General features: G+C 37.6%; 1 protein-coding gene and 1 long non-coding RNA gene across 2 annotated transcripts; both read right to left on the bottom strand.

Annotated features, from left to right (window-relative positions):
• Positions 1 to 9,105: 9,105 nt before the first annotated feature.
• Positions 9,106 to 10,188, bottom strand: LOC117470520. The gene is made up of 3 exons (XR_004554699.1): positions 10,016 to 10,188; positions 9,227 to 9,305; positions 9,106 to 9,146 (listed from the first exon to the last, which is right to left on the bottom strand). It is a non-coding gene; the product is annotated as an uncharacterized LOC117470520 (long non-coding RNA).
• A 1,687-nt stretch (positions 10,189 to 11,875) lies between these two features.
• On the bottom strand, positions 11,876 to 15,486 carry LOC117470384 (extracellular calcium-sensing receptor-like). Its single transcript, XM_034115146.1, has 6 exons — positions 15,362 to 15,486; positions 14,883 to 15,180; positions 13,957 to 14,751; positions 13,567 to 13,794; positions 13,243 to 13,366; positions 11,876 to 12,783 (listed from the first exon to the last, which is right to left on the bottom strand). The coding sequence occupies exons 1-6, from the start codon at positions 15,469 to 15,471 to the stop codon at positions 11,876 to 11,878; spliced, it is 2,463 nt and encodes an 820-aa protein (XP_033971037.1). The 5' UTR covers positions 15,472 to 15,486.
• Between the last annotated feature and the right edge of the window lie 477 nt (positions 15,487 to 15,963).

Below are 15,963 nucleotides of genomic sequence, written 5' to 3'. Positions count from 1 at the left end.
GGCCGGCCGGCCCCCAGTCAGACTTGATACCGCCCCCATGATAAATACATTTAATTATTGTGAAGCCAGCTGCAATGGATCATTGATCCACCAGGGGGTGCAGTGGGGTTCCACACTGGAGTCATGTGAAATCAACTTCTAAATAATAGATGTTGTTTAGTCGGAAAAAACGAACGAGCCGGCTCTCCCGATTTTTAATCCTAATTTAATCATCATCATTGATGTTTATGTTCGCCGAATTGACATGAAATCACTGACAAATATGAATATTCTGTATTCAACTTCATTGAAACGATCAGGATGGGTGTTATTTTTCCCCACAATGACCAAGTCGCTGCAAATGATCCCATGTATTACATGTACATGGCCACATTCTCAACAAAGTTACGTAACGAAACATTCTGTATTCCTTGCTTACTTTTTATTTAATGCTTTATAACAGCTGGAATAGTTCGTTTAGAACAGGCACCTCACTCGCAATCTGCTCCTCCGCAACGCCTACCACCTACCTCCGGCTGAAATTATGAATGTACAGTAAGGCATAGTAATCATAGATAACACGGCAGGGTCCGTTACAGTTTGTTTTCATCTGATTTCAAATATTTCAAATGTCTGAAGTTAATAAATACATTCTCAGTGTTCAAGTCAATAATAGTCATATAAGAAAAGTACTGATCTAATAACAGAGATTTTATAAGGACTTTTCAATGTTCGACATCGCTCATGTGAAATACAGTAAACTGGATGTTGTGGTGCCGAGAGGCGGGGTATCAAAAGTACAAGCTAAACTTTTATTTAGCATCTGAACACACTTGTAAACAACGTGATGCCCGGGAAGCGAAGACCCGGCGGAAACAGCTGGTCTGGTTCACTAAAATGTCCGTGTACAGTATATCTGGTACTAATGTATAGCGGATCTTTGTTAAGATCCATATGTCACGGATAGAACTATATATTGAGCTTTAAAACAAATGATATATATTATAATAAAATAAACACCGGCTGTTGTTATGCCTGCTGTAACGTTTACTTTCTCCGTTCTCCGCTTAAGTAATTATTACTTCCTGGTTAGCTTTCCGCTCGAAATTTAAATCTGAAAATGGCAAAATAACGGAGAAAAAAACGTTCACAGAGAAGACGACAACAATTGTCACTTGCACTTGTCATTTAGCATCTGAACACACTTGTAAACAACGTGATGCCCGGGAAGCGAAGACCCGGCGGAAACAGCTGGTCTGGTTCACTAAAATGTCCGTGTACAGTATATCTGGTACTAATGTATAGCGGATCTTTGTTAAGATCCATATGTCAGTAGAGATGGGATGGCAGAAGGTGCTATATATATATATATATATAATTCCAAAGCTGGTAAAGACCTTTCAAATTTAGCAATAATAGTCATATAAGAAAAGTACTGATTTGTTCTTGAATCAACTTTTTTATGGAAAATGTTTTATGTAATTTTATTTCATTTTAAATAAAATGAAAGACATTCACAGTTAATGTAATTAGATATACATTATTAATGCCATACATTTTTAAATGTAATTAGATATACATTATTAATGCCATACATTTTTGCATAAATATTTATTCAGTATGATAGCTGTCTAACAGAAGTTAAATCCATTTCTCACTTATTCTGACAATGTACTTAACCCCAAATAAAAGAACCCAATAAAAATAGTTGTTAAATAATAGTGAAGTCACGTTGTAATAACAATAACTCATCTCTCTCGGTTTTTTTTGTTTTCTTTGTGTGCTTTGCCAAAAGCCACTGTGTCAAGTGTCCTAGTTGGGTTACCGTAACGAACAGCAGCCGGCTCTCGATTTTTAATCCTAATTTAATCGTTTATGTTCGCCGAATTGACATGAAATCACTGACAAATATGAATATACTGTATTCAACTTCATTAAAATGTTATTAACGTGCCTAAACTCAGTAATTCACTAAAAATTACTGATCCCTCCGCGTTGCGGAGGGATCTTGATCCCTGGGTGTTATTTTTCCCCATAATGACCAAGTCGCTGCAAATTATCCCGCTTATTACATGGCCACATTCTCAACAAAGTAACGACATGACTCCCAATATTAATTAAAATGCTTTTATGGATTTAGAAAATATTTTTATTGATTTAAAACATAGTTCTATGTATTGATTTAAATTTACATGCATCCGCTAAGAAAAATAGTCCGTTGTTACCGTTTTTTAAACAGTCAGAATGAAACGGCAGCTCTCAGCTGTGTGTTCACACTCCTAACTCTGATCTTTCTTTTCCAACAGTTAAGTTAACTGTAGGTTACTCTGAGTGACAAGCTTACAGTTAGTGAAGTAACACTTTTTTTTTGTGAGTCACGACCTCGCTGTTTCATTCTAACATAACGCTCCAAATATGACTGTTTCCACTCGGACTTCAATACAGCAACACCATTGTTTGGTTTCCATGGTAGCGTGTCTCTTTAGTAGCGTGCACTCCTTTCCTGTAAATTACAGGTCCAGCCAGGCAAAACAGTAATATGAAATATGAACGTTAGTTTTTAACTGAAATGATCAAATAAAGTCAAAATGTCACAGTGTTTACAAACATTGACCATACCGTTCACCAGCCCCCACCCCACTCTTTGTTTAAAACGAATTGGCCATCGGAATGTGTGTGTCCCAATCCCCCCCTGTGATATCTCTTCACAGGGGGGAGAGAGTTAGACGCTCGTGAATTGTCAACGGGGGGGGGCCTCTCTGCACGGAGGAGCCGCGGAGAAGTGAATCACAGTGATCTGCTATTTTAAAGTAAATTCAACACATATCGACCCTAAATATAGCATATATTAAGAACGAGAAAGTGTTAACATCGTTTTTTGTAAACATATGACCAATGTGCGAGGGTGATGACATCAGAGCATCGTCCTATGGGCTTAGCCCCGGACAGGTACAACAGGTATTCACTCAGAGGGGGGTAGTTACCCATTTACATGTCAAAAAGCAACATACAGTAGGCGGGTGGGGGATGGTGAACGTTTACATTTCTCTACAGCAGTGGTTCCCAAACTTTTTGTGCCCAAGGCACACCAAAGGACAAGTAAAAATCTCAAGGCACACCTATTGTGCGAAATAGCCCTTATAACACGTGTTATCACTCATATCATGTAAAATATCTGTAAATGTGCATAATTATTTACTAATGCCAAATAAAATGTATAGATAGAACAATCAGTGGTTCAAGTTAGTATATTCCTCAGTGTAACATATCCACTAGTTGCAAAGCTTAAACATTTTTATATATTTTTTTATTTTAAGGGAAAGGATGTTTTCACTACTCAGTTTGTCAACTATGTTACGGACAAACTTGATGTCATTACTATCATTTGATTAAGTCCTGCACTTCAAGTAAAATCAAATTTGAAAGGCTCTTGAGTCTATTCTACCATATATCCAAAGATTTTTTAAAGTTTAAAAAATAATTGTATTAAAGTTTTGTTTTTTCATGTGATATGTTCAGCACTGTCATTAAGTTTAGGGATATTTTGTATTATAAAACTACCATACAGGTCATTTTGATAGTTTTAAGAGATGTCATGTAAAACTCCAACCTGTGTAGATATACATTATACTATAAAGGATATCAGAAGCACTATTTTAGATATTTTAAATTTGAAAAAATGAGGTGCAACATAGTTGACAATGAAAGTCAAACATTTGACGCAAATAACATAGTTGACTGGACACATTATTAACCATCAGCACTATGTTAATTTCAAGGCAGAAGTGCAAAATTCCATTGATAATGATGTGTAATGACGTCTACATGTCGTACAAATTGTCAACTAGGTTACCTGTCAACTAAGTTACTACAGTTATTACAGTACTGGGTAACTCAGTTGACAGGTAACCTAGTTGACAATTTCCCTATTTTGACCCATCATTTCAATGGTAGGCCTTGCCTGGATGACCACATGTCATTTTCTTGAACAGGTTAACATCACATTTGCACATATAATTGAATTAAAATCATTAAACAATTGTAAACCATAACAATGTACGTAACATTGTTGATTGTCAATGAGTATATTAATTGACCATGTGCTATTATACATAAAATATTGTAAAAATGTAGAGGACAATCACCACAGTGTGTTCAAAATGTCTGCCAAAGAGGAACATGGCATCATGTGATGCTGGTGACATGGTATTGGGACAAACAATTTTTGAGTTAAAGGGGGAAGTTCTGTTAGTAACATAGTTGACAGAACTTTTGCGGACATTCATATATTAAGATATTTAAATTATTTAAAGGGGGAAATCAATTAAAAATATGTTATTATTCTTTAGTATTTAGACTTTTGAAATAAATGAATCATTTTTTAAATTTACTTTAATGGTTTTTATTCATTATTTTGAATCCAAGACACCCTCAACTGAAAAACGGACATAGCAAAAACTGACAATTTAAGAACATCATGACACATTTCAAGCTAAATAAAGCATAGGATGCACATAATGTTTGTGTGATATTATAACATGCTTTCCAATAATAGGCAAAATATGATCTTTTTGAAGAAAATAGTTAGAATAATTATAATTATCATCAATGGACATCAATGGACATGGAATGTACCCTAAATTGTAGAATCACTCAGCAGTTACATACACCAAACCTTCCAGTTATATTCCTATCAATATTATGAAGGCTTTTACAGAAGGGTTTGGTCATATATAATTCATAGCCTGAATTATATAACATTTTATACCTAAAAACATGGTGAAAATTGATATTTTAGGGCTGTTGACAGTATTTTCTGATTTATGGAGTGATACAAAGAGATATCCAAAATCCCTTCTGTAAAAGCCTTAGATACTAATATGACTACAAAATGAAACAATAATTTTGATCCTGGCTTTATCCAAAGTTCAGATTTCGGTTCCTGAAATGTGTTAAAATATGCGCATATTTCATGAGATAATGGTTCATTTGGATATTTAAACATGCTATTTCAGAAAACTTGTAATACAAAAAACAATTGCCTTATTGTAAGTAATTAACTGGAGAAATATTTAGCTGATATCTTTAAGTTAAAAATACCCTATTCACCTGGGGTGTCTCGCCTTAATTAGATGTTTGATAAGTGCAGATCACATAGTAAAACACGTACACAGATACATTATTTTGTATTTTTATTAAATTCGACAATGTCAATTTCACTTTCCACTATGTCCACCGTTGTTTTTCACAACCAATGGCAGAACTTTATTGAGGCCTGTAATTAGTCAACTACAGGTCTCTTGAGTCAGTCTTTTTCTTCCAAAAAGCTTGTGACAAGATGTTATTGCTCTTGGGGCATTAAAAACAAGATTTTAACTTTAGTTTTTTATATAATATCTGCATTTTCTATTGTGAAAAACTAAGTCTTAGTTATTTAATATATAGCGCCATCTCCTGGTTAAACCCTGAAATTGGAGAATAGTGGGAGGGCCTAACATTCCTGAATACTGGTCTTTGGCAGGCAACTGGCTGGCAACTGGCTGGCAGTCGGCAGGAAGCTGTATGCTGGGGTCCAAAATAAGAGGCTCCATCTGTAATTATGATTATCATGATGCAACAGGCCTGAGGGGAAGTTTCCAGTATAGGCTGAGGGGACAGGTGTGGAGGCAGGCTGGGGACACTGTGAACTCCAGAGGAAGTTTGTTAGTTTGTTCCCTGCTGAAAAAAACAGCTAAGACCAACAAGGCTGGTCAGGCTGGTCAGACTGGTAAACCAGCCTGACCAGCCAGTCAATATTAGGCTGGATTAGTTTGCTGGTTAAGAGGGGTTTTGGACACTTTAGCTGGTCAGGATAGCTGGTTTGGTCACAGTGGTCTAGCTGGTCACCATTAGCTGGTTGGGATAGCTGGTTTAGCTGGTAAAAGCTGGTGGTCACAGTGGTCTAGTAGCTGGTCACCATTAGCTGGTCAGGATAGCTGGTTTAGCTGGTAAAAGCTGGTGGTCACAGTGTTCTAGCTGGTCACCATTAGCTGGTCAGACTTGTATGATCTTGAGTAGAACTTTAGCTGGGATTACTTGATAGTTAAGCTGGTCATATATGATGACGAAACACTCTCACCCAATTGCAGTAGCTCAATCTATCATTTCAGATCAGAGCACCCACCTTACCAGAAAGGTACCAGAATGTAGTATTGTCTGTAAATAAATACTCATACATCAAATGATTAGAAGCAGGAAAATAATTTATAACACACAATGAACATTAACACAAATTTGAAAACATTTTCAAAACACCCATTACTTCATATTTTTAAGCAGTTTCCTTCAACTGTTTCTTTCCGCTTTTCACAAGGTCCTGTATTTTTTGTGAAATGTAGTAACCGGCCAACTTTTCCCTCTCTGTCTTCTTCACGTTTTGTGAATTCAGCCATCCTCTGAAGCACTCTTGAAAAGAGAAAGGAAAAACAGATTAACTTTTAGCTTTGTGTTATTATTACTTAAATATGTGCACTGTGAGATGAAAAAGAAAAATGTATCAAATTTAGTTTTGAACATTCACTGTGATTCACTGTGTCTATTATCCACGCAATACACCATATTACATTTTTTTCTTAATTTACATTATTTAATTTCATATTCTGTTCTTGTAAATATCATATTCTATTACATTAAATGTATATAAACTTTTTGCACTACTTTTTATTTTGTATTTTTGTATTTTATTATATATGTTGTATTGTTGGAGGAGCTCAGGTCAGAAGAATTGCATTGACATTTCTACACTGTAGCTGCTTATGTAGAATAAAACCTTTGAATCTTGAATCCAACACTTTTTTCAGTGGAAAATCCTAAATTGTAGGATAGTTTGGCCATAATAATGCTTTATGATTACATTTCTAGTGAGAAGTGTATATTTTACTTTCAGAATCTACCTCCAGTGGATGTGTAGGATCTACACAGGGTATATACAGGAATCCTGAAGTCAAATGTAATACCTTTTAAGACCTTTTTTAAGACCCTTTCCATACATTTTAAGACCTCATCGCCACTTTGAGTTTTAACCGGTTACACTTTACCTCACATTTACTATATACAGTATTGATTGTCCTTCCTCCTTATCTTCCAACCATTTGGACGCAAACTTGCATTTCCCCATAACGATGTTGTTTAACAACCGGCGTAAACGGACCTTCGCGCGCTATCAAGCAGTGAGTGTGCGATGTCCTGTTCAGATGACGTCAAATCCAACGGGATGCCATAAATAAACTACACAGAATCACACTACACACACACCTACGCAATGATTACATTCAGGCAAACTGTAGAATACACCTCTTTGGACAATTTATATACTTATTGAAAACAAGCTACAAAATGTAATACCTTGGAAAATGCCGTTTAATACTTTGAAATGGCCTTCATTTTCGCTAAATTGATTTATCAACTTTTAATACTTTTTAAGACCCCGCGGACACCCTGCTACAGTATGATAGATATATTACTTTACACCCGGAAGTATGTATTGTCATTGTTATTGTCGATAAATTGAGGGATATACGCTATATTATATTAACACCAGTATGTACTTTATACATCCACCTCGAGTGTTTGTCTCTGCACCGGAAATAATGTAATTTTAAAGTTCAACTGCATATTATATAGACTATATCAGCGCCACACCTGCGGTAACACATGGTGCCTCTTGTCTGAACAATTTTTTAAGCGATTTGTAATCTATTCTTGTCGACTTGCAGCCTAAATACAAAGATAACTCCACTCTCCTACCACTGCTTACCTCTAATGAGTCTTGGTAGAACTAGTGTCCGAGTCATGGGGTCCAGAACTGACTGAAGACATGTGGAACAGAGTACATGCATGGTTCGATGTACAGGAAACTGGAACTTTGAACAGGTGTTTTCATCTTTTCTGCCTGAAGATTCACAAGTTCTTGATCAGGTGTTTGATGTGGGCTGGCATGATCCTTTCTGCAGCGATGAATAAAGAAAACAAAGAAAACATTTTTAATAATAGTAATGATGGTAACAACAATTATATTAGTATAACTATTTATATAGCACTTACACAATTGCAAAATGATTCTCCCAACAAAAATAAAGAACAAAACAATACCAACAATAAAAAAACAAATGATTATAGGAATGTTAAGAGACAAAGAAATGATAAACATTCTGAGAGGCCGACTACAAAAGGTAGACTCAATGGCTCTTGATGACATCAATGCGCAGTCCCAATGCTGTTGTATAAAAATAAATAGATTTCTTCTATTTTGTGTTGGATGATTTGTTTTATTGATTGCTGATGGATGTATATATATAGGGTTTATTGAACAGCAGTAAAGCATTAAGTTGCTAAATTAACGTACACTGAACTGTAAAACAACTTACCACTATTTAGGAAAGGCTCTGATCAGGAGGGTTGACTAGTAGGACAGCAAAGAGGTGGAGGAGGTCTATGTACAACCATTGGTAGATGTTACACCTGAAAGAAATATAAGGAAATAAAATAAGACAGGAGTACAAACATCCTCTTAAAGGTGGGGTAGGTAAGTTTGAGAAACCGGCTCGAGATACACTTTTTGTTATATTCCATGGAATGCTCTTAACATCCCGATAGCAATGAATATCTTAAGTGCTTTGACAAAAAATCCATAAAAAATGTCATCTGTGGAAGCCGTAGTACTGTAAAAAGCACGACCAATCATTTTAGCCGGCCCGGCTAAAGTAACTGGATGGCCTACCTGCCTGTCAGCCTTCCATCTGTGCACAAACTTAACTCGTGCCCTCATTGGTCATGTGCGCGTTCGTGTGTGTTGGAGGAGGGGCTCTGTAAGGAAGTGGCAGATTTTTTCCGGTTGTGTATTTTCAAATTCTAGCGCACTCGAGCTGGTTTCTCCAAAATTACCTACCCCACCTTTAAGTAAAAGACCAAATCATGTCAAGCTTTAACCTGAGCCTGTTTTTTCAGTCTTTACAATGCACTGTTGGAAAATACCTTCCAAAGGCTAAATTCAAATTCAATACCATAAATAACTGGGTACCAAAGTGCTTTACCTGATAGAACACGTTCCACATGGAGCAGCAACCATCCGGCTCGGCCTTTCTCCTCCCTCTCCACTGTTTCCATTAGATCTCTACTGTCCAATAAAACTGAAATTCCCCAAAGAATCATATTAAAAAAGTTAAAAACAATAACTTGCTTTTGGCATTGAAATGGATTAGAATCTCACCTTTTTCCTGGATGTTAGGAAGGCCAGGAAGTTATTCCCTTCAAGTCCGCAACCAGTCATAGGAGTTCAAATGCAAAGCCTGAACGATGACAAGAGCGGGAGACTTACATTTTACAATTATATTTTTAATTAATACCAGAGCAGTGTGTACATAGGCCCTGTACGACATGCAGAGAACAGATCAAATCCCCCGACAGAATCACACACTTTGGTGATATCCTCTTCTGATAATGTTTCATTTTTTAGCAGCAAAGTAACATTACTCAAAGTATATGTCAGACCCAACTCATTTACAGTTTGTTTTGCATCTCCTCAACAATGGTCTGTATCATTGAGTAGAAAAAAACTGTCCCTACAATTTCAGATAGATGAACACACATTTGTAAGAAAAGTTTACAATGAAGCACAAAAACCCTCTTTGTATTAAGCGAGCTGCCACACAAAGTACAGCTTAACATGCTAACCTTTGGTAGAGAGCTACAGTTAGCTAACTTCATGTTCAACACAAAACCTCTAATGGCATTACATTGACGATTTTAAACAAAACGTAACTCTCTCAACTTGTAAGATAACGTTAAGTTAACTTACCCTTAAATAACTACATCACGTTTTTCAGGGGAAACACAAACTACAGAAAACGTTAGCTGCTAACTGTTGTTAGCTAAGACAGCTAGCCTCCTAGCAAACGTAAGGTTACGTTAACATTAACGTAACGTTGTAAGAAAGCAAAACGAACCTTCGAGAAAGCTTTTACTCTCAGACTTGGTGAAATTGTGTAGTGTTGCTTACCTCCAGAAGGACTTTTAGCGCGTTTCCCAGTAGACAGAGCTGTCAGAGCGGTGCCTCTCAGAAGAGCAGCCGCTGGGCGGAGTCACAGAAACGCTCAACTGATCTTCACTCCTCAACCGTTGTGCCGTTAGTGCCGTTAGTGCCAGTCAAAACATACCGCTTTGTTTCAACCACTGCCGTCCCCCCGTGTCCCGCCCTCTCTGTCTGTCTGTGTCTGTTTCAGTTTAGCCAGCAAGACTGCTGGTAGACCAGCATAAATACCAGCTTCACCAGCATCCAGCTTAACTACCAGCTAAAACCAGCATAGACCAGCATGACATCCATGCTGGTCTATGCTGGTTTAGCTGACCAGGCTGGTCTTGAACCAGCCAGAACAGCCTGGCCAGCTTGTCCAGCCTGGTAAACCAACTAAACCAGCCTAACACCAGCCTAACACCAGCTAAAACCAGCCTAACACCAGCTAAAACCAGCTAAAACCAGCTAAAACCAGCAACCATCTTAAGCTGGTCTATGTTGGTTTTTTCAGCAGGGTTAACCTGTTACGCACCGCCCCCCGGTACCGGGCGGATAAACGCGTCATTTGCAGGAAACAACATCTAAGGAATCTTAATATTTAATAAACTATGAATGTTTTATATCCATGTAACGGGAAGAAACTCAGCTAACTGATCTTTTAAAAAAAAATTTCCAAAAAACCCCCACAATGCTAACACTCAGCCTCTGAATTAGCCACGAGCGAAAAAATGTAACCTAAAACGGCACCTAAACTCATTCATAACTCCCTTATTACTTATCCTAAATGCCCTGCCAACCCATCGATTAGCATCTCCTGGAGACACAGAATCTGTGTAAAAAACCTCAACACTCAGTGATAAATATTTGCGACGCTATAAACGAAAGCGTACATCAGAACATGTGGAGCTAGGTAGCTAGAAACGCTAACATGGCTTACCTTGGTCAAAACTGGTCTTCAATGGCATTAAAACGATAAAAAAACGATGCTGCAGTTAATCCATAGGTTAATCCAATGTGTCTGTGTCCTCTTTGAAATGATTTCTGATAATCCCTAAGCAATAAAACTGCTTTTTCATTTCCAAATGTCAGAGCTAGAGATAGGTCCACTCTGATGCTAAATTACATGCGCGAAGCCCCCACCTCTTCTCTTCACAACGTGTGTGTGTGGGGGACTCCCCCTTTGATTATATTGGCTCTAACGGTCAGAAAGAGGTGTCAACCATCCAAATCGACCAAGGGGGGCCAGAGATATGGAAAAAAAAACATTTTCACCCAAATCACCTCAGATGTGGGTTTTTTTGGCTAAATCTCTCTAAAAAGGTCAAATTTAACTTGTTTTGCATCAATCTTGATACAGGGTACTTAATATATGTTGTACTTTGGATTCCTAAAGCTTTTAGTCTACTAACCCATCATCCAAGGGTAGTTTTCACTATAAGTAAAAAAGAATTTTTGGACGGACACTATAATTTACAGTTTTTTACTATGTAAAATCTGCTTGCGAGCTCATGACACCCCTTTATACACTATCAATAACAAGAAGGGCATTTTCCTGCTTGAAAAGAAGTCTCAGGAGACGAGATAGTTTAGTCAAATGTTTTATGCGAGACAATGTTGATTTTATTATTTGAATAACAATTTCTGGCAATTAATCTGAAATCACATAGGAAATTGGTATTTTGGGTCTGCATATAATTGTATTATTTTTTTATTTGCATATATACATATTGGTTGAAACTTGTATTCTATTAAAAGGAGTCATCTCAATATGCTCCGTTACACAGTAAAATAACTCACAGTTGGAAACACATTAAAATAAACAAATCTAATTATAGGGTTCCATAATTATTTTAGGGCTCCCTTTCCCATTATATATTTTTTTGTATTCCTCTCTGGTTTGAGTAAGATGATATAACATTTTGGGATGAAAATACAAAAGAGCAGTCCAAAACTGGAGGACAGAATAGCAAATATCTCTACAGCAACACTAAACTTTCCAGGAGAGCTTACATACGCTGGGATGAAAGTGATCCATACAGCGCAGAATATCAGCATGCTAAAGGTTATAAACTTGGCTTCATTAAAGTTATCAGGCAGTTTCCGAGCCAGAAAAGCAAGAATGAAACATAAAATGGCCAGTAGTCCTATGTACCCAAGTACAGACCAAAAGCCCAAAGCTGAGCCCAAAGCACACTCAAAGAGTATTTTGTCTTTGAAGTCTTTAAGATTCTTAAAAGGAAAAGGAGGAGAAATTGTTAACCAGAGGATACATATCATTACTTGTATTAGAGTAAAACCCAGAACAGTTAGTCTCTGCTGGGCAGGCCCAAACCACTTCATCATATTACTGCCTGGAAGTGTAGCCCTGAAGGCCATTAGCACCACTATAGTTTTCCCCAGAACACAAGAGATACAGACGACAAAGGTGATGCCGAATGCTGTGTGTCGCAGCATGCAGGACAAATTTGAGGGCCGACCGATGAAGGTCAGAGAACACAGGAAACACAGAGTCAAGGAGAAGAGCAGCAGGAAGCTCAGCTCAGAGTTGTTAGCCCTGACAATTGGAGTTTTCCTGTATCTGAAGAAAATGAATGCCACAACAGCTGTGATGCATGTTCCAAATAAGGATGCTGCAGTGAGCAGCGCTCCCATAATCTCTTCATATGACAGAAACTCTGCCTCCTTCTTTACACAGGCATCTCTTCTTTCATTTGACCAGAACTCAGGGTGACACCGCACACAGGTGACAGAATCTGAAGAAAAAAATGTGGTAAACATTAAGTATAATTATGTTTTAATTTTGTATTTGTCCCTACGTTGCATCTTTTCTAAGCATACAAGACAGTACAGCACATAATAAGTATATACAATATTTTGCTTATTTGTACAAGCACAAGTTCTTCCCAGGGATTTCTATGAATTTCTATGAATAATGAAATGATTTATTTTAGTTAGACTTGAAGTAGAAACATTTATTTTACATTGGTGCTTTAACATAATGCATTAATCCTTAGGAAGACTTTTGCATATATTTATATAGCTGACTTCAGACTTGTGTCAAAGTATCTGTATATATATCATTTGCAATTATGTAACAATACTTTGTTTTTTTCTTCTTAAAGGACTGCATGGTTTCGAAATCACATAAAAAATCCACTGCAATTTCTTAAAATGAACAATAAATGTTTTGTCTTGCATTCATGTAACTACACCTGTAATGTTGCTGATGTCTCCCTCTGCACATCTTATACAGTCATAGCAGCAGACAGGCATTCCTTTTTGAAGAACCTTGCGAGTTCCTGGAAGACATTTTTCACTACAAACTGACACAGGCACCTGTGGGATCAAATCGACTATGAGAAGAAAAAAGATGGGCATTCACCTTGAATAAGGTGTTGCCTTTGCATATTTCTATTTAAAATGTTTATGCACAAAAAACATACATTATGACGTGCATGACTAACAGTGTCAATTTCATATTTATAATGAAAAAAAAGACTGTAATTAGCAACGACAGTGATCTTAGAGTATTTTACCTGTTGGGAGTTCTGTGTCCAAGTTATAGACACATTTTGCAGATTTAGCTGTTTGTTTGCAGGTAAAGATGCATCATAAAGGCCAACTGTGACAAAGTCCACAATGTCATTTTCTCTTGGCTTCCAATTTATAATTTCATACTTTGCTGCTGGGTCTCCATTTTCATTGAAGTAAACCTCTTCTCCTTCCTTTGTTTTAAACTGAATAGTTCTTATGTGCTGTAAAATCTAAAAACAAATATCCGTCAATGCAGAACATAATTTGAAGAATGTGTTGTAGTCCAAGTGTTTTAACAGCATGATAGACAGCAAAAGTTAAAATGTCATAAACATGTTCCTTGTTGATGTGATTTGATGTAAAAACTTCAGTAACATTGGTGTTCAACTCACCGTAAATGGATCTAGCTGCACCTTGGTGTTACATGTTTTGTTACAGCTGAGGATAAAATGAAGTGCGTGGGCCGCAGCATACACTCCTTTATATACATTGTTAAAGATAGGCATCAGAGACATATCGGTGAAGATGTTTTGTACTACAGTCAAATCTTCACGTCCAGTACATTCTTTCTGATTTCTTGATGAAGACTCTGACTGCTTGAACTTACAACTAAATAATGTCTCATAAAACGTTGTAAACATTTCATTACTAGATACATTGAGCGGCCTCACATCCAACATGAACTCCCTCATGCCACTGACATGTGCTTTGGGGATGGACAGGCCTATAGCACCGTCTAGAATGTGATGCTTATCCACGGCTGCAATTTGTGAATCAAAGATCCAGCCCTCAGAGCCTACCCACTGGTACCCAGTCAAGTTGTGGTGAGAAAATTCATGTAGTATCACATCCAAATCCATGCCGGAGAGGAAAGCAATGATCACCTTGGAAGTGGAAGCCTTGATAATGTCAATTATCTTTTGTATTTTGTCTGGTGGATCGGTTCTAAAGAAGGACACAGAGTACTCAAGACAGATGCCAAGCTGCTGGGCTGTTTCTGTGAATGTGGCCATACCGTTGTTTCCATAATCATCATTTGTTCTAATAGCTCCAACCCAAGTCCAACCACAATGCTTAACCAGCTGTGCCAGGGCTCTGCTCTGGTAGTAGTCACTGGGTATTGTTCTGAGGAAGGATGGGTACTTGGATTTATCACTGAGACAGGCACAAGTAGCAAAGTGGCTGATCTAAAAGAAAAAAACAAGTTATATCCCAAGGTAAAGATTCAGAATATAAAGTAATTATACAGCCAACTACAATCCGTTTTGCTATACATAGTTGTAATAGTTGAATATTAATAATATCAAACAATACCCACCATTGGAATATGAAAGGGTCCGATGGCAGTAGCCATAGCCATGCAAGGAGAGGAAGAACGTTCTCCCATAATGGCCTGCACTTGGGCAGGTCTTGTACATGGTACTTCAGAGGGTTGTGATACAACTTCATTACCATTTGCAAAGGCCAATGCAACCCTCACACTTTTGGCAATTGAGCCACAGGAATCATAGATCCTATAGCCCAGAGAGATGCCAGGCAATAGGTCCGTGCTGTTATTAATCTCCTCTACGGCAAATAGCATAGCCTGGGCAAACTGGAACCCTCTGAAATCCAAGCTTGATGCAAACAGTTAATAATAATTAGTTAAAAAAATTCCATGCAGTAGAAAGAGTGGCACAGTACATGGAAGTATTTGATGATAAAATCACACACAACAGGAGTATATCTTCATTTAAATATTCAATGTAATACCCTTTCAGAAATTTGAAGCAAAATATTGATATGGTATACTGTTACCTGATGCATTGCAGTGGCAGTGGTTTGTCCATGTAGGAATCTTGTCTGTTCTTCCAGCTGCTGTGGAAAGAGAAGATTCCCCCCAACATTATGTCCCCATCCTTAAACATCTGAGGGATCTCAGGGTCCCCTCTCTGTGTGCACACTGGCTCCTCAGCCTGAGAGAAAGATGCCACCAGCAACAGATGTAAGAGTGCCCATCCCTGCTCCGGCCACCTCTGTGTGGATGACATACTGTTTGAGTCAGCCAAAACAATTCAGTGGCATCACATGAACCCCAATGTAAATTTAAATTGGGCACTTGTATTTATATATTTTGGAGAAACTTGGGAAAGAATAATGGAACATTGATGTTTTATCTCTGTGGACTTGGGGGCAAAGGAAGGAGGCGCCAAACAGGAAAAGGGTTATTGGCGTTACCAAACTTACCGGTACTTGTCTGCTCTCGATTTAAAAAAACAACTATTATTCAATTATTTCTCAAAAGATCATATCTTGAAACTTCTCTAACCCAAAATCCATGGCCTATTTCCAAGTTGCCTTTTATAGTTAAAGCCAGCTAGTGCTAGTGGAGCACGCGCGTGAACTGCGAGCGCCGGAGC

Source organism: Trematomus bernacchii, unplaced genomic scaffold (assembly GCF_902827165.1).
Source record: "Trematomus bernacchii unplaced genomic scaffold, fTreBer1.1, whole genome shotgun sequence".
Taxonomy (NCBI): Eukaryota; Metazoa; Chordata; class Actinopteri; order Perciformes; family Nototheniidae; genus Trematomus; species Trematomus bernacchii.
The sequence above is the reverse complement of the archived record's forward strand: the minus strand, read 5'-3'. Positions and strand labels throughout refer to the sequence as shown.

Coding starts and splice junctions, on each gene's coding strand:
- LOC117470384 (XM_034115146.1), bottom strand. CDS start 15,471: ATGTTTAAGGATGGGGACATAATGTTGGGGGGAATCTTCTCTTTCCAC. Junction 13,795..13,956: donor TGCAGCTAGATCCATTTACG/GTGAGTTGAACA, acceptor ATTTGTTTTTAG/ATTTTACAGCACATAAGAAC. Junction 13,367..13,566: donor GGACACAGAACTCCCAACAG/GTAAAATACTCT, acceptor TTGATCCCACAG/GTGCCTGTGTCAGTTTGTAG.